The sequence below is a fragment of the Planococcus citri genome, chromosome 4 (genome assembly GCF_950023065.1).
Source record: "Planococcus citri chromosome 4, ihPlaCitr1.1, whole genome shotgun sequence".
NCBI lineage: Eukaryota > Metazoa > Arthropoda > Insecta > Hemiptera > Pseudococcidae > Planococcus > Planococcus citri.
Window position 1 is genome coordinate 36,812,812 of NC_088680.1, and position 17,707 is coordinate 36,830,518.

Consider the following 17,707-nt stretch of genomic DNA (forward strand, 5'->3'; position numbering starts at 1 on the left):
GACCTAATGATTTTCAAAAATTCATCAAAAATAATGCTTTTTAGCGCTTGAAATTTTTGGCCGGTGGTAGATTTTTGCATGCTTTGTGCTTTTTCGATTTAGTTTCATACCGTAGCTTGTATTGTATTGGATCGACTTTTGTAATTCAGAAAGAAAAAGTTAACGTCTTTCAATTTTGCAATTTTTGCTCACCTTGAAGCTTTCATAGGTGGAGTTACGGGTCACTTCGTCGCTTCATATTCTAAAATTAATATTTCCTTCAAATTCTTGTATTAACGCTTACATAATCTACGTATTTTATGTACGTACTTCGAGAATAAAAAATAAAATAAATAATAATGATTTTAATGAACATGGTAATAATGATTTTATTTTATCAACTGCGTACACTGATTTTGTGCGGAATCAAACATGTTGCTGATGTTGCATTGCATTTTTTTGAAGGCATTTTCTTTTCGACTTTTCCACGCTCACGCCGATTTTAATTTCAAACGTGTTTGGTTTTTGTTTTAGAAGGATTTTATCAATTATCGTTGTTAGTGTGTGGTGCGTTGCATTCATGATCTCGATAAACTTCATTCCAGACTTGCATAGTATTAACTTTAATCGAATTCCAAGATTTCAAGATTTGGTGACGTACCTATTACAATTTCAGCGTAAGTTTGAAACACACCCTCTTCGTGATAACAGCTTAGTCGACGTTTAATTTAGTTTTATAATGTTTAATGTTTATTTTTTGGCGTGTTTATTAGTAAAGCAGACTAGAAATTGATTTTGATCCGTCTTCACTGCCTTACAGTATGAGTTACAGTTCCGATTCTGATTCGACTTCTTCGTCGAGTAATTCGAGCTTATTCGACGTCAGCAGAGATACTGAGAGCGATAGTTCGAGCGAGAGCGATACCGAAACTTCCGAGGAAGAGGATTCTATTCCATTGCGTGTAACGGATTCTGATACATCGGATTCTTCTTCGACAGATTCAGATTCTTCGTCAACCGGTATTCCTAAAAGTGAGTTATTATTCTATATGCAGATACTATCAATTTATCGAGTCAAAAAATATGTGATTGTGTTTTGGAAAATTCTGCACTAAAGTGTGTGAGAATTAAGTTTTTAAGATGAACAAAATCTGCCCTGCTTGTCTGCTCATGGTCTGCTCCTCTCACGAGGACATGGTACCTATTTGATTCCATACAAAAAAAATGTATGTACTTTGGCCTAGATTTTTCTTCGGGGCTCCAATTTTCATCCAATCTTAATGATTTTTTCGTGGTGATGATACATTTTCCTTCAAGTGTTTTAAATTTTATTTTCATGTGTTTCACAGGTTCTGAAGAATTCGTGGCGAAACCGGTCACAGATCTACCGGCGTTGAAGGATATGGCATCTGTCTGTATAGCTGTCGCTTTATGGAAACATGCGGACATACTCCGAGGCGTTTCTGGATTATCCTCTATCAGGGCTTTATCTCAAGCCATATCTGTGCAGCGTTCCGCCCCGTGGAAGTCGTTAGTGCAGAAAATCCGCCAATCAGCAGAAAAATTACCACTTCCGGCCACATTAGTTGAGAATATTAATCAATACGTGACGAAAATCGATGGCGAAATCCACGTTTGGGTTAAATATCATCATCGGAAAGTGTTTTTGATAGATTACGTGAAATGTGCTTTGGTTTATTGTCTCTTCGGTGACGTAATTTGGTACTCTAATGGTACCATCGACTACAAGGGAACAGCCAAAAACTTGATCACGTCTTGCAAATTGAGCGATGTTGTGAAGTATCGATTATTGTGTTTGTACTGCTTGGAAGATGAGAAGATATCACCGTTGTCGTTGGTGAATGACATAACGAATAATGTGGATCGTCGACTTCACCCAATTATCCATTACTGGAATTGCTACCATAGAAACAAATTACAGAAAGTGCATTCGAAACCATACCCATCTGTCGATGTTTTCATGTTCGAAAATCAAGGTGTAGATAATTGGCCGGCTAAAGAGTATTTTTTTGAACGTCTGTCTCCCGAAGAACAAGTAAAAAGTGCTATAAAATTAATCGATAAATACGGCGTAACGTTTCAGCGTTTTTTACTGACGAAATTGAACGAATCTCAACGTTGGCACGTCTATTTGGCCAGTCGAACCAACAGAGCCGTCAACATGTTAGTGAATTACGCCAAGACTGGATTTAACAACGAAGATGTTTATTCACTGTGGTTCGATATTAGAAATTTGATTAACAGAGATCAATTCGTTAGAATATTCAAAAAGTTGTTCAACTTAGGATTGCGGTTTATTATTTTGCAAGATATCTGGAACCACGCTGACGATGATTTTAAACATTATATTTTTGAATACAATAACGGTGAAATTATCGATAAAATGTTGAAAACCAGTGCTAAAAGAAGATGCGTTCGTGATGTTTTATTTACCATGTTATCGGATTCAAACGAAGAAATGAAAAATGCGGTCACGAAGAAGAATTCGTTCAAGATGTATTGCGAGGAATTACTAAAGCAACAAAACTTTCAGGAATTGAATCAGTTATTGAGTTTATGCTTTCCTGTACGCGAAGAGATGGCACGATTCAAGATGGATTTTGTGAAAGAATCCTCGATCGTTTGGAATAAGTGTTTGAATTTCTATTCGGAAGGAGATTTGATAAATTTAAATGGTTATTTGTCTTCACTGCTGTCACCTCATTCGGATCTCATCATCGAATACAAGAAGAATCTGCTCATGTCATCGGATGGTATTAATCAATGCGTGAGGCTATTGCTTTCAATAAAAGATACGTTAAACGATATCATCAACGATGTTTCTCCATCCGACGATTTCGCATGCGAGTTGAAGAAGAAGATATTATTTTCAAATTCGGCCATTCATGTATTAAAGCGAAAAATTTCGAAAAACCGTTTGGACGAAGTTAAAGAAACCATGGATCGGTACGTCTTGTCGAACGAAGATGAAAAAAAATTGAAAAAAAAGTTGATCGACGACGATGTTCAACTCTTGCGTCAGATTATTCTTAAATCCAAACATTCGCAGTGGCAATCGTTGATGCTCTGGTATTTCGAAGATGAAAAAATGATAAAACAGAACAAACGCGAGCTACCTTTGAATGATCTATTTAACGAAATATTGCTAGAATGCGTTTTTGAATCGTATGATAAATATCAATCGGCGTTGCGACGAGCTGGTAAAATTGAATTCGTCAAAGTGGAAAAGTTCCTAACTTGGTATTTTGAATCATCCAATGCAGTCAAGAAGTACAAATTACAGATGTTGGATTCGTACAAAAAAATAGATGTGATTTCCAAATTGCTGAAAGACGATAACACGTCGTATCTGAAGTCTGTTATGAGCTGGTTTTTCGAAAAAGATATCGAACAAATTGGAAAATTCGAAAAGAAGCATAAAGGGGAGAAAATCATTAAAACGGTCCAATTGGCGCGCAGAAGTTGTCGCAAATAATTTTTAATGTGGTTTTACTCGGTGTTTTTTCTCAGTTTTTTGTTTTTTATTTTAATTTTTGTATCATGATTAATGTCTTTTATATGTCAAGTTGATGTGTCTTATACTATATGTTCTCCGAATATCAATGGTCTAATTACTTATTTTGTGAATTTTCGATAGGTACCTATACAGTGTTTTTACAGATTTTTCGATTGCACTAAATTTATGTACAATGAATCATTCAAGTAGGTACATATCATGGCAATGTGAAATGGCTCCTGTTTTTGGCATAAAAATATTATTTCGTGCTCTGAAAAGTTTAGAAATTTTTCATGAGTTTTGTTTTTGACATTTTGACTGACGTTTTGAACACCTACAACATGTGTGGATTGATGAAGTTTCGGTAGGTTTTGATGAGGTGATCAATGATCATTGATCTGATTCTGATTAGTTATCAATATAATCAACAAATGAATAGGTACGAATTCATGGACGTTACTTAGTTGTAGGGATCACTTCGCTAAGTGGTGAATTTTGATTCAATTTTTCTCGTAAAAGTTGTAATGGTAAACGAATAAAAATTTCATATTTTTAAAATGATGACTCGATACTTCAGAGTCGAGTCCAATCTCTCAATTCAATAATAAAATTTTTCGATTCAATCACGCCTGGAAAAATGGAGCACTCAAACTCAACTCTCAAAAGATACATCGAATAAAAATAAAGTTCATACATATTATGTAGTAAATTAATAAGGGAAGTAAAATGGTAATTTATAATTTCATCAACTGACAACAGTGTTTCAATTGCAATACGCACGTGGTTGACTGGTTGTGTTGTGGTCATGGTTGTGGTTTTATCAATGTTAGTGGATTTCTCCTAAATGTTATTCTGATTTCTCAATTTCTTATATTTTTTTCTGCTATTTCGTTGTAAAAATCGCGAATAAGTTTTAGAATTGCTTCAAATCCTGTCGGAATTTGCCAGTTAAACTTCAGTAAGTAAGTACATATTGATTGAATAGTGTGAAAAATCGGTTGAAACGTTTTGTGATAACAGCTATGCCTTTGTATTTATTATTCTACCAATCTTTGTCACGTTCAACTGTTCAATGGTGAATTTCGATCAGATTCGTTAGAAAAACAAATTGACATACTGTTGAATACTAGCAAAATAATTTTTTTCTCGTTTATTAGGAACGCAGAAGTGATCAGTATCATCCAGTGATATGATGGGGTCGAATGTTTCCAGGAGAGAGGATAGTGACACTGGAGAAGATTTTAGCGAAAATGGATCGAACGATTCTCTCACAGAAACTGAAGATAGTGAAGATGATGATGACTCGGATACTTCTTCTTATCAATCAGATTCATCAATATTATCCAATTTTTCGTTTACTGGTACAAATAATAATTGTGAGTTGAAAGTTGAATATTCTACTCGTGAATTCATCCTGGTGGGTGATTAGTTCACTATCAATTCTGCCGATATTTCTGCTTGCAGTATCGTTCAGCAGTTCGGTTAGTTATATTTTGTGTTTGATTGTTTTTATAGGGGCTTCCGTATTCGAAGCAAAACCTCTTGGAGCTGTGCCGGCGTTGAAAGAGATGGCAGCTGTTCGTATTGCAGTGGCATTATGGAATCATGCTAAGATATCTGACGCCATGTCGAAATCATTCAAAATTAATGAATATACTTTTACATTTACTTCCGTCAAAGCGTCAGAAGTATGGGATTCGTTGGTGAAGAAAGTTTACCAAACATCCTTAGAATTACGGGTCCCGAATTCGATAGTCGAGTATATTAATGAGTATGTCTTCAAATTACATCGTGAAATTCAAAATTGGGTTTCATATCATCGTCGAAAAGTATTTCTTACGAATCACGTGAAGTACGCTTTTGTTGCTAGTCTCGTCGAGGATCTAATTTGGCATTCGAATGGCACCATCGATTACAAGGGAACAGCCAAACACTTGATCGCGTCTCACAAATTAAGCAACGTTATGAAATATCGACTATTGTGTTCGTATTGTCTGAAAGACGATATTGAAACGATGTCACCGCGTTCGTTGGTGAATGATACATCGAATCGATTGGATCGCGAGCTACATCCTATTATTCATTATTGGAATTGTTATTATAGAAACGAATTGCACAAAATACCAAAGAGAAATGGCTCTATCGATACTTTCATGTTTGAAAATTCTCGTGTAGATAACTGGCCTGCCAAAGAGTACTTTTTCAATCGTCTGTCTGCCGAACAACAAGTTCAAAGTGCTTCAAGATTGATCGATACATATGGCGTAAAGTATCAGTGCTTTTTACTAACGAAGTTGAACGAAATTCAACGTTTGAGCTTGTATTCACATTCAGATCAAGCGATCGAAATTTTGGCGAATTTTGCGAAAACCGGATCAAATAACGAAGATGCGCGTTCAACATGGTTGGAGATCAGAAATATAATCAAGAGGGAACAATTTGTGAGATTATTCGAGAAATTGTTGGACCAACTAAACGGTCGTATTATTTTGCAAGATATTTGGAACAACTGCTGCGACGATTTCAAGCATTATATTTTCAATTACAATGACAGCCAGATAATCTATGCAATGTTGAAACACTACTTCCGTACTCATATTCGCGATATTTTGTTAACCGTGTTATCAGATTCGAGCAAGGAAGTGAAAAGTGAAATTACGAAGAAAGACGCTTTTAAAAAGTGTTGCGAGGAGTTGATTGAAAAAAATAACTTTCAAGAACTAAACCAATTGTTAAGCTCGTGTTTTCCGGCACGCGAAGACTTGGCAGAGTTTAAATTGAGCATGGTGAAAGAATCGCAGTCCGTTAGGAATTGGTGTTTGTGTTATTATTACGGAATTACCGGACCAAGTTTACAATATTTGAATGATTATTTAACTTCGCTTTTGTCGCCTGCACATACAGATTTCATCATCGAATACAAAAGAAATTTGCTCATGTCACCAGATGGTATTGTAACGTGTGCATTAAGTGTGGCTTCGAAAAGAGACCAGTTGAATGAAATTCTCGCCGATATTTCAGCATCCGATGACTTTGCGATGAAGTTTAAGAAGAAGGTACTATTTTCGGGAACGGCTGTTTCTCGTTTCTGCTATAAGATATCGAAAAATCGTTTAATGAACGTTAAAGAATGCGTCGATCGACACCTCTCGTCGGACGAAGACAAGAAAATCTTGAAGACGGCGTTGATCGATGATCGTGTCGCACTGATGCGTCAGATTATCCAGAAGTGTCCTTATCCGCAATGGCAATCGTTGTTGCTATGGTATTTCGAAAACGAAAAAATAATAAAACAGGTTAAATGCGTGTTACCTTTGAATGACGTATTCGATGAAATATTACGCGAATGCGTTTTTAATTCGTACGAAAAATACCAGTCGGCGTCGCGACGAAGCGTTAAAATTATATTCATCAAATTGAATAAGTTTCTGGCTTGGTATTTTAAATCGTCTGATGCAGCTAAGAATTACAAATTGCAAAGAGTGGATTTGTTCAAAAAAATACCGATGATCTCTGAATTGATGGAGAAAACGAATAGTACGCCGTTTTTAAAATCGTTGATGAGCTGGTTTTTTGATAACGATATCCAAGAAATTGAAAAATTCGAAAGAAAGCATAAAGGTGCGAAAATTGTTAAAATTGTTCGATTGGTGCGCAAAAAATGTTGCAAGTAATTCGTACCTACGTTATTTTATGTACGATCATTTTTTCAGCTTGTTCTTTTATGATTTTTTGTATTTTACCTCATCTTTGTAATTTTGGATGATAAACTTTTATTAGGTAGTATGTAGATTCCTACGTGTTAATTTGACGTGTCTTTAGTACCTACTTACATTTTGTTTTTCCTGAATACCATAGTGCAGTTGTGTTTATAAATTTTTTTATTTGTACTGTACAGTAATAATTTTAATCAGCTTGTGAATTGTGATACGGTTCTCTTGAGTTGAAATATTCATTTTTAATGCTGAACAGCTGTTGATATTGTAGAATAAGGATGTCAACTACGAGTATCAACATCAACTGTCGATGTTTTTGCTATGTTGCAGTTGAATTTTTAGGCTACAAAAAACAAAATTACTTTCTCCTATTTACTCAAAGATATACTGTGTGTTTGCACCTTCCTATTTTTCGTGTACATATTTTATGTATGTCTGATTTTGTGGATTAGGTATTTGAGCTTGGATTTTGTTCTTTTTACTTGTACCTAATCGGATTCATGTTCAATTGTTCATCATAAACCTTTGTTGACTTGCAAACATTTACGATTGATGTAATTAATACTTTACTGACGTTTAGAATAAAGATTTAATTTTTAGGTACATATCTATTTTGCATGTTATATTGGGAATGTGCTTTCTGAATTATGCGTTCAATAAAAAATTGTTCATTACGTGTTATTCGTATGATATTCTTTCCAAATTGAATAGGTATCTTTGATTTCTAGTTTAGAGCGAGCCGCCATCCGATGTTCCTAGTCGAACTGTAGTCCAGTCATTAAAGACCAATTATGTCCCATCTACAGGAAAAATTATTATCAAACAGATCTTTCGCAAATATTGTTCACAGAGGTCCCCTCAACAACATACTAAAAGTCCTGGCCCGTACGGGGTCCGGAACCCCCTCAAAGGGGGGTGGAACCTCCCCCAAAATCAGTTTTTCGCCATTTTCTCCCCCGCATTGCATTTTAGCGAAAAATATGTAGCAAATAAAAGAATCTACGTCAAATTTCCGATCTAATGATGTATCAACTTTCCTTGTATGTTCAAGGGGGGCGGAACTGCAACCATTTAAATGAGGGGGGTTTTCTGAAAAATAGATAAAGGCTATATGCGCCTAAGAGGGGTGAAATGGTCCCCGAAAACGTTCGAGTTGATATTAGTATGGAAGGTAGGTACCATTGAGAAACTTCCGCGTAGAAAGTTTCAGATCCACACCCCCTCCTCTTTTTGGGGAACCCCCCTTTTCTGAAACTTCAATAACATTTTTCTCAGCCCCATTTCAACCGATTTTGAAAATTTTTCAGTATGTTGTGTATATCCTTAGTAGGTATTCCCACAAAAATTTTCAACCCCCTCCCCTCATATTTACCCCTCAAAATAGCGTTTCTCAACTTATTTTATGCTTTTTAACAATAAAAAAAATTGAGGAGGCCAAGTGCTCTGGAGAGGGCTAGATGAGTCTAGCAAAAAATCTGACGTCATATTCGTGCTCAGCGGTATCGAATCATAAGAAAACGACACCCTATTCATTAATTATTAGTTATTTTCCCCAAAATTCCAATTTCACCCCCAACCCTCTCCAAGACTCATTTTTACATCATTTTAAGGGGTAAATGTGAGGGGAGGGGGTTGAGAATTTTTGTGGGAATACCTATTAAGGATATACACAACATACTGAAAAATTTTCAAAATCGGTTGAAATGGGGCTGAGAAAAATGTTATTGAAGTTTCAGAAAAGGGGGGTTCCCCAAAAAGAGGAGGGGGTGTGGATCTGAAACTTTCTACGCGGAAGTTTCTCAATGGTACCTACCTTCCATACTAATATCAACTCGAACGTTTTCGGGGACCATTTCACCCCTCTTAGGCGCATATAGCCTTTATCTATTTTTCAGAAAACCCCCCTCATTTAAATGGTTGCTGTTCCGCCCCCCTTGAACATACAAGGAAAGTTGATACATCATTAGATCGGAAATTTGACGTAGATTCTTTTATTTGTTACATATTTTTCGCTAAAATGCAATGCGGGGGAGAAAATGGCGAAAAACTGATTTTGGGGAAGGTTCCACCCCCCCCTTTGAGGGGGTTCCGGACCCCGTACGGGTCAGGACTTTTAGTATGTTGTTGAGGGGACCTCTGTGAACAATATTTGCGAAAGATCTGTTTGATAATAATTTTTCCTGTAAAAATGTCTTTAATAACTGGACTACTGGTTAAAGCTACAGAAATGTTATCTACGCAGTCAAGGTCGAAACTAATTCAGTAATTAAGTATGACGAATTAATCGTCATTAAAATTTTCATTAATTATTGGTCGTTACACGTCAGTCGGAAAGGTGTATATTCTGAATTAAATTTCTATGCCTCTAAAAGAATTTTATGAGTGATGATTTGCAGAACTGCAGAAGCAATAAGTAAATTATCATCGCACATATACCTATGTATATGCCTACCAATGGATATTTTCAACCATAATTAAAATTTGAATTCAAAATTAGCGTTGTTTTTTCTTACTATTGAATTGATTCTTTGATTGAAGATTGAAGTAGGTAAGTAAAATAGTATAAGCGAGAGAGAGGAAATTTCGAATCAAAATGGTAACACTTGTGCAGTTTCTCCCTCCTCCTTACCTTCTCCTGAAACACAACCCTACACTCTCCTTTGACGGTCCGGTTTCCCCTTCCCTCTTCCCATTAGATTTCTATTTCTACTCTTCTTCCACTTCCAGCACATTCCGTAACCGTAACTGTGCATTTTCTTCTTTCTTTCTTTTCTCTTCTCTCTCATCTCTGTCACTCTGTCTCTGTCTGCCTTGTCGTAAGTGTTGTTGTCGGCTGATTTGACGTGCGTTTTTTTTCACAAATTCGCGAATCTTCTATCATCTTCTGCATTGTTATGTTTGGCGGTGTCCTGTAAAGAAGTGCAATTGCCCAATTGGTTCGTGGAGACGTGGACATTAGATACTTTCATATTTCTACGTTATTATTCAGCATTCTGGTAAGTTTAAACTTTCGAATCGTATTTCGAACTCAATCGAAGCATGTATTGTTATTGGAATGTATTTCTTGTGTATGTTTGGAACCATTGTTCCGATATTGCGTCGCATGTTGCATATCAATTACAAAGCTGACCCACTACTTTGTTTATTAATATTATACTTCTGAAACAAATTTGATCGAAATCGAAGCTTTCGGTTCGGAGATGTGTGATAAGTGTGGAATAATGATTTTATCGGATAAATTAATTATTTTCCATCTTACGCGATGTACTTAGACTTACATAATATGTAAACGCATGATCATTGATCATTCAGCATTTCTCTTCATCATGTTTGTTAGGACGTTAAGAGTGTATGTAGTAAACAAAGAAAGTAGCGTACACCACATAACTACGTCTTGTTCTTTCATTTCTGTAGATGGTAAATAAATATACTCATCATCGGTCTTTTGTTTCCGCGATAAAGTCAAGTGCCTACTTGGTCAAGTCAGTCAAGTGATCCACCTTTGTTGCGTTCGTGGTGATGAATTTTCGAACTTTATGAATGAAATTCCCATCGAACTTGATCTTGAAAGAAACAACTGGTGATGGGAAGGGTATTACGATAACGATAGTCGTTCTTGTCTCGTTACTCTGAAAAGTATCACGTCTAAACTAAGCTACAGAAGACTTCGTACACTTTTCATAATGCTATTGTTATATTTTGTTAGATGAACAAGACCTGGCCTTGAGCCTGGTCTCTTTGTCTCTTCAGGGTCAGTTGTTATGACTTGAGAGCAGAGCAGCTGTGAGCTGATCAATAAATCTTTGAACATTGAACGAATGACAGATGTAGCTCATTGCATTGCTCATAATCATTTCCCAATTCCCTCAACTTGAAATCGAATTGATTTTCGTTTCGTTCATGCGATTGTAATTTGCAAAGTAAGGTATTGTAGGAGTAGAATTGAACTCATAAGTGATGAAATGTATGGAAAAACGATTAGGTACTATTTTTCAAAATCTAAATATTGCTTTAAGAAAACCTTAGTTTTTAGTCAACGGTTCCTAAAAGAAGAATCCTGTTTTTCTTCCCAAAATTATCGAGTAAATTCCTGTTTTTTTTTTTTTTAAATTATCTAACAAAATAATTCCTTTTTTTTGTTTTTTTGTTGGCAAAACTGCTGCAAAAAGTTCTGTTTTGTGTTTTTTTCAACCAAAATCGTCATACTGTTATTTTTACATAAAGTGCCGAAAAAAAGTTCAATACACAATTACACATTTTGCCCAAATTGGCAAGTATTCATTTGTTCCCCCAAAATTGCTTATAAAATGTCCCGTTTCTTTGTAGGAATTATCAGGAGGAGGTCCTATTTTTGCCAATTTGTCGAAATTCTCAATTTTGCCCGAGCTGCCAAAAAGTAGGTATAGCCCTACTGGTTTTTTTTGTTTGCCAAAATTGTCATCTACTTTCATTTTTTGGGAAAATTGTCATAAGGTCCTAATTTTTTTTAAAAGCTGAAGCAGGGATGAGGTCCTGAACGATTTTTTATCGGGTTCCGGGTTTTGGGGCTTGGGCTTTCATTCCATGAAAAAAAAAAAAGTAAAAACGAATCGGAAAACCGAAAATGTTAGCTTGTAGGAAAAATTTTCAAGCCCATTTTGAACTTATAAAAATCAGTGAAAAAATTGACGAAGGACCTCAATTGCAATTTCAATGAAGAATAAAGCAAAATCTTATTTGATTTTCTGTTGGAAAAAAAAACATTTTAAGGGCAGATTCCAGATTCCGATTGCTTTTTTCAAAATTATTTGAATGAAACAGTTTTTTTTTTTTTTTGAAATCAGAATTGAATTTATTTTGAAATTTTTAATTATTGTCCAAATTTTTCAAGTATCATTTTTCAAAGAACAATGAAATATCTACGGAATATTATAAATAATGTACCAAAAACCCCTTAAAATATTAAACTTTTTGCTGAAGTTGTAAATTTTTTTTTTTGAAAATCATCTTTTTTGACTTTTGAAATTTTGAGATGCACGGAACGGTAATCACAATAGTAATTTACATAATTTACCCAAGCTCTGAAAAGCCCTGATCACAGTTTGGGTTTCGGGACTCACGTTAGGGGCTTGGTTTTCAGAGGAAAAGGTTTCGGGCTTTGTAGGTTACAGTTTTTAAGGTTTTGGGGCTTGGACATTCGGGCTTCAAGGAAATAATCAGAGGTTTTTCGGGTTTCGGGTCCTGGTCCTGGGCCGGGCCTCATCCATGAGCTGAAGGGTGGATTTTTTTTTTTGAAAATTATTGAGTATGATAGTTGAAGCATATGAGATTACTTGTGTGAATATTGATACATATTAATAAAACCTAATGTGTATTACAAAGTTCATTCATAAACTATGTACAAATTTATTTCTCTCACTTTCTACCATAATTTTCATTCAACGTTAATTTTCTGAAACACGTTTTTATTTCATCGATGGCGATTTATTTCGTAATGAGAAATCTAAATTATTATTATAATTCGCAACTTATCTAATATTCTCACTTAATAGTTGTTGTTAGTTCGAGTTGAATTTCAAATCGCTTCTTTTCATTTGAATCCTATAAGGCATCAATTCCTGGAACACACCGAACGAGTTGAAAACTGTAAAATAAGTACAATTTTTTTGCAAGTTTCGAAGCCTCGTAGATTGTTTTGAGGGCACTCTCAAGTGCTCGAAATCAAGATAGATTCCTCATCCGTGATTTTTATTTCACACTTCTTGTGCCTGATTCTGCCGAAACCTCAAGTACAGTACCAGTTTATTAGGGCACCTTGTACTTAATCATCTTGAATGTACAGCAGGACGAGGATATGTTATCCCTGTACTAGGTAACTGTTTCGAAAATTCTCTTAGGCATATCTCGTATCATGTTTAGTTGCCACCTGTTCACTTGACACTGCGATGCTTAATTTAACCATGTTTTTAATTTCACCCGAATATTGATTTTTCCATTCGCTTTCGTATAGACGAACGTTGATTTGTTTCAACCCTTCGTCAACCGATGATTCTAGATATTCATTTTGCACGATTTTACATTTCAAAAAAATCGCCAAGTTACTCGAGTTCAGTTTGGGAATCATGTGCATATCGTGGCCTTGACCATTGAACCACTCTTGCTGATCATCTGTGCTTCGTATTATCAGATAGGTTTCTGATAAAATGATTTGTAAAGCTGTAATTAGACCGTTATATAACACGAATAAATTATCTTTCGCGTTTTGAAGATAATTGGTTGCTTTATCGTGATACATTTGCAAACTATTTGCGAACTTTTCAACGTCACCTGATGTAAGTAAATTGACAAAAGACCGGAATCCCGAATCAGTTATATCGAACTTGGCAAATACCCATTGCGAAGTTTTCTCGTGGAAAATACGTTTCATTTCTTCATTAGGAATGTACAGACACCAAATTACATCGTTTGGTGTTTCTCGATCTAAAGCCAGATAGCCTTTATTGATGAGCATCCTAGTTTGATCTTCTCTATTGCATAGTTCTGATTTATACTCCATGTTGATGTATCTACGAGTAGTTCTGTAAGTGTAATCGCACTCTTCTGAAATAAGCGTTTGTATTCTTTTTTGCATGGTATCCGATGTAAGTATTCGATCAATGTAACCAATCGTATCATTTTTATGTACTTTTGAAGCGTACGAAGCTAAGGTAGCGTTATGAGCTAAATATTGCATTATAGATCTTGAATTGTAATTCCCGTATCCTTTGTACTTGTATCCATTATACCAATTTTTAGCCTCTATCACATTTATTGGAAGATGAGATGTTTTCTGTAGTAACTCTTGCACCTCTACCTGTGTAAATCCGTAAAATTGTGTTAATTCTGTTTCGTAATACTGTCGAAGAACTGATACACGAGATAATAAACAATCGCGATCGTCTACTGGTATCAAATGTTCACCCGCGAGTAAACCAAATTTTACCCAAGGGTTTCTGAAAGGTCTAAAAGCATCGTTGTAAATCTCCTTGAGTAAACTTTCGACGTGGAAATGAAAAGGCCTCGAGAGAGGTTTCACTTTACTTTGAAGGGCAAAAGCGTTCATGACTGGAGTCTCGTAATCGTCAATCAGAATGATAACGTTTTCGTCGAAATGCTCGTGAAGTTTTTCACTCAGAAAGCTTATACTGTTACGTAAACTTTTATCGTCGAGTTCTCCTTTCAAATATCGTTCCAGTTGATCTGATTTAGTCACAAGTGGTGAATTTAGTAGGTATCGATGGGCTTTATACGTGTCCATTATGGATGATTCTATGTTTTCTACAACTTCTTCGAAAGTATCCCCTGATATGTTTTTGAACTTGAGTAGAATTACTGGATATTTGCCCACGTGATGTAAACTATTCGAGACGTTGGCTATTTTCAATGGGTTTAGGGTTTTAGTTTGGTTTAAACCTGTGTTTAAAACGCCTCCGAAAAAAAGCTTATAATTTTCAGTTTGGTTTTTTGGTAATGGGTTTCCTAAATTATCCGTTTCTATTTTGAAAAATCTACGAATCATGTCCATGTTTATACTTTTACCCCAGCCAGTTGGTCGCAGGATTAGGCTAGTATTGAAAAGTGTCGAGAACTGATGAATTAGCAGGGTTTTGTCTACAAATACGTCGTTGTTGAGTACTAAGTCTTTGAAGTCTACGGTATCGACGTCGAGACTGAAAGCTGAAGAAGCCATTGGTTGAATAGTGATCAAAGGGATGAGTAAGAGCAACTTTTTCATCGTGTTTCAGGTTTTTGTTTTATTGGAATAATGATTTGTTAGTGTGATGAGAGTATAGCAAGCTGTTTGGGATGTGATCGAGAGAAATTATTAGATTTGTGATTTGAATTTTGATTTCATTTGATGTGTGGTGGTGTATTTCGTGTTAGCATTCTTGATTGGTTGGTCCAGGTTTTTCGATCAGTGACTAGCTGGAGGCTGGAAGAATCCTGCAAGTTGAATAAATTTTCAAGTTGTTGGATTGATATTGGCGAGGATCTTATATTATTTTTTAACTGATTTCTCAGAATGTTCTAAACTTGATCATTCAGATAGGTGGTTAAATTCTAATAATGGTCCCAGATTACATTCTGTGGTTTATTTTTATTGCAAGTGCCGAAAAATAATTCCCATTTACTGTACAGTTCTGTAGATGTTATTGATATTTGAAAAAAAATTGTTTATGTACCTCTACCTACTGACCTTGAAATTGGTGAATGCAGCATTTGTACTTGAATTAGTAATTCTAGATTTTTGAAAGCACAAGTCCATTAATTCGAATTGTCCCACTTCACTACTCGCGTTATTCTATAAAGAACGACTTTCATTCGAACTAATAGAAAGTAAAATATTCAGCTTATCACGTAAGAATTAATATCAATGACGATGATTTCAACAGATTGATTAAAATCGAAGATTCAATCTTTCGTAAACGAATGATCGATATCTACTATAGATACAAGGTTTACACAGGCTGGGTTCATAACACTTGGATCTGTACCTACCTACCTACACTTATGTAGGTACCTACTTGAGATGTTTCGTGCATATTTACTTATTTGATTGTTATTAGAAAACCGACCAATCTTATTCTGATAAAGGCATTTTTTTCATTTTGAGCGAATATGTCTTGAAATAAACCTGTGTAGTTTTCGATGGAAGTGAATCGAAAATTATAGGAATTTTGAATTGAAAAAAAGAGCAACGAAAACATAAATGAACATCCAAAAATACACCACCTTGCAAAATTTCATGTACCAAATTCCTTGTTTCGAATTTGGGCAAATTATTGAAAATGAAATTCAGCTTATCAAGTTATAAAAATCTGACCTGATCAGAATACGAAGCTGTAATATTCAATTTGCGAGAACTCCCAAAAAACGCTCTTTTTTACCTAGAAATTATTGTATGAGAAAGTTTCACTTTTTTGTTAATAATTGTCAAAAAGATTTGCCTTTTACTACAATTTTCAAAGTTTTGCTTTTTCTCAAGAATCTTTACTTTTGTTTTAAAAAATTTCAGTGACCAGCATCGCCTTTTCGCTAAAAATTTCTGAAAGTTTGACTTTTTTTTGTAAAAAATTTTTAGAAAAAAAAACTGTATTTCGTTGAAATACTCACTCTCTCTGCCAAAAACAGGAAAAAAATGCCAAAATTTTTCGCTTTTTTGCAAAAACCGTCAAATTTTTACTGTTTCTTCTACTCGTAAAATACTCATCAACCTAGTTTCTTTTTTTTTCAAAAATTGTCGAAAAGCCATGCTCTTCACAGAAACTGAACTGAGTCACGTTTTTTATTTTAAAAAATTGATGAAAATCCGTACTTGTTTTGCCAAAAGTGTCGCTTTTTTATCAAAAAAAGTTGCGGAATAGTTTCACTTATTTTTGCTATTTTTCCAAAAATCCCAAGGATTGAATTTTCTTTCAAAAGCTGCTCGAGTATTTGTGGACTGTTTCGTTGCTGTCTCGCTTTTTATCAAAAATTGCCAATAATTGCCTGAAAGTCTCGCTTTTTTCGAATGTTTTGCTCTATAATAATTGAATTTTTTTCAATTTTTTTGAGCTAGAATTTGCTGAAATTTGGTTCAACGATCAAAAAAAGAATAATTTTTGAATATTCGAAGTGAAATGTTTTTTTCAACTTCTTTCAGCTGAATTTTGTTGAAATGTGGTCCAACGACTAAAAAAAGGACAGTTTTTGAATTTTCGAAGTGACATTTTTTTCAATTTTTTTGAGCTAGAATTTGCTAAAATTTGGTTCAGCTACTAAAAAAGAATTACGTATTTTGTAACTTTTGGAGCGAAAAAAAAAATCTCAAATGGATTTTTTTGGGGTAAGAATTCGCCAAAACTTTGTTCAACGACAAAAGAAAAGGTGATTTTTGAATTTTAAAAGTGAAGTTTTTTTTTAAATTTTCGAAGTGAATTTTTTAAAAATTTCTTTGAGCTGGAATTTGCTAAAATTTGATTCAACGATCAGAAAATGAATAATTTTGGAATTTTTGGAGCGAAACAAAATTTGGATTGTAGTGGAATTCTTTGGGCTAGAATTTGCTAAAATTTGGTTCAGCGACTAAAAAAGGAGTAAAATTTGAATTTTCGAAGTGAAATTTCTAAAAACATTTTTTGAGCTAGAATTTTGGTTCAACACGATAATTTTTAAATTTTCGATGTAGAAATTTTTTTTGAATTTTCAAAGTGAAATTTTTAAAAATTTCTATGAGCTAGAATTTGGCTAAAATGTGGTTTACCAGTCAAAAAAAAATAAGAATTTTTGGATCGAAAAAAAATGTCAATAGAATTTTTATTGGGCTAGAATTCGCTAAAATTCGGGTTTTTTAGAAATAATTCGAGTACGAGCCCTTCGATATTTCATAGTCAATGAAAGAGTGTAGTGAGTAAAAATATTATATCATTCATTATGCATTTTGCTTGATTTTTCCCCTTCTGCATGGCTTCTATGCCCCTTAGGCTTTAAAAATGAA

At 34.7% G+C, this 17,707-nt stretch overlaps 4 protein-coding genes across 18 annotated transcripts in view; 3 read left to right on the forward strand and 1 right to left on the reverse strand.

Moving 5' to 3' along the window:
- The first annotated feature begins 427 nt into the window (after window positions 1-427).
- Window positions 428-3,618, forward strand: LOC135843616 (uncharacterized). 2 transcript variants are annotated; one of them, XM_065361558.1, is made up of 3 exons: window positions 428-656; window positions 800-1,011; window positions 1,329-3,618. In XM_065361558.1, the coding sequence occupies exons 2-3, from the start codon at window positions 801-803 to the stop codon at window positions 3,473-3,475; spliced, it is 2,358 nt and encodes a 785-aa protein (XP_065217630.1). In that variant the 5' UTR covers window positions 428-656; window position 800; the 3' UTR covers window positions 3,476-3,618. The 2 variants fall into 2 exon arrangements, with proteins under 2 accessions (XP_065217630.1, XP_065217629.1); XM_065361557.1 differs by having other exon boundaries at window positions 429-656; window positions 753-1,011.
- Window positions 3,619-3,685: 67 nt separating this feature from the next.
- LOC135843617 (uncharacterized) lies at window positions 3,686-7,884 on the forward strand. Of its 2 annotated transcripts, none has more exons than XM_065361559.1 (3): window positions 3,686-4,458; window positions 4,654-4,872; window positions 5,012-7,884. In XM_065361559.1, exons 2-3 carry the CDS (start codon window positions 4,686-4,688, stop codon window positions 7,168-7,170), a joined length of 2,346 nt encoding a protein of 781 aa, XP_065217631.1. In that variant the 5' UTR covers window positions 3,686-4,458; window positions 4,654-4,685; the 3' UTR covers window positions 7,171-7,884. The 2 variants fall into 2 exon arrangements, with proteins under 2 accessions (XP_065217631.1, XP_065217632.1); XM_065361560.1 differs by having other exon boundaries at window positions 3,686-4,454.
- Window positions 7,885-9,475: 1,591 nt separating this feature from the next.
- Window positions 9,476-17,707, forward strand: part of LOC135844396 (uncharacterized) — a 141,956-nt gene continuing 133,724 nt past the window's right edge. Inside the window, exon 1 of one of the 13 annotated variants that reach the window (XM_065362586.1) lies at window positions 9,476-10,208. The gene's annotated coding sequence lies outside the window, so the exon portion shown is untranslated. The remainder of the gene's footprint in view (window positions 10,209-17,707) is intronic. The other 12 variants (XM_065362580.1, XM_065362574.1, XM_065362583.1 and 9 more) reach the window with 12 other exon arrangements.
- On the reverse strand, window positions 12,585-15,587 carry LOC135843934 (uncharacterized). The gene is made up of 2 exons (XM_065361990.1): window positions 15,428-15,587; window positions 12,585-15,174 (listed from the first exon to the last, which is right to left on the reverse strand). Exon 2 carries the CDS (start codon window positions 14,963-14,965, stop codon window positions 13,085-13,087), a length of 1,881 nt encoding a protein of 626 aa, XP_065218062.1. The 5' UTR covers window positions 14,966-15,174; window positions 15,428-15,587; the 3' UTR covers window positions 12,585-13,084.

Coding starts and splice junctions, on each gene's coding strand:
- LOC135843616 (XM_065361558.1), top strand. CDS start 801: ATGAGTTACAGTTCCGATTCTGATTCGACTTCTTCGTCGAGTAATTCG. Junction 1,012..1,328: donor GTCAACCGGTATTCCTAAAA/GTGAGTTATTAT, acceptor TGTGTTTCACAG/GTTCTGAAGAATTCGTGGCG.
- LOC135843934 (XM_065361990.1), bottom strand. CDS start 14,965: ATGAAAAAGTTGCTCTTACTCATCCCTTTGATCACTATTCAACCAATG.
- LOC135843617 (XM_065361559.1), top strand. CDS start 4,686: ATGATGGGGTCGAATGTTTCCAGGAGAGAGGATAGTGACACTGGAGAA. Junction 4,873..5,011: donor TACTGGTACAAATAATAATT/GTGAGTTGAAAG, acceptor TTGTTTTTATAG/GGGCTTCCGTATTCGAAGCA.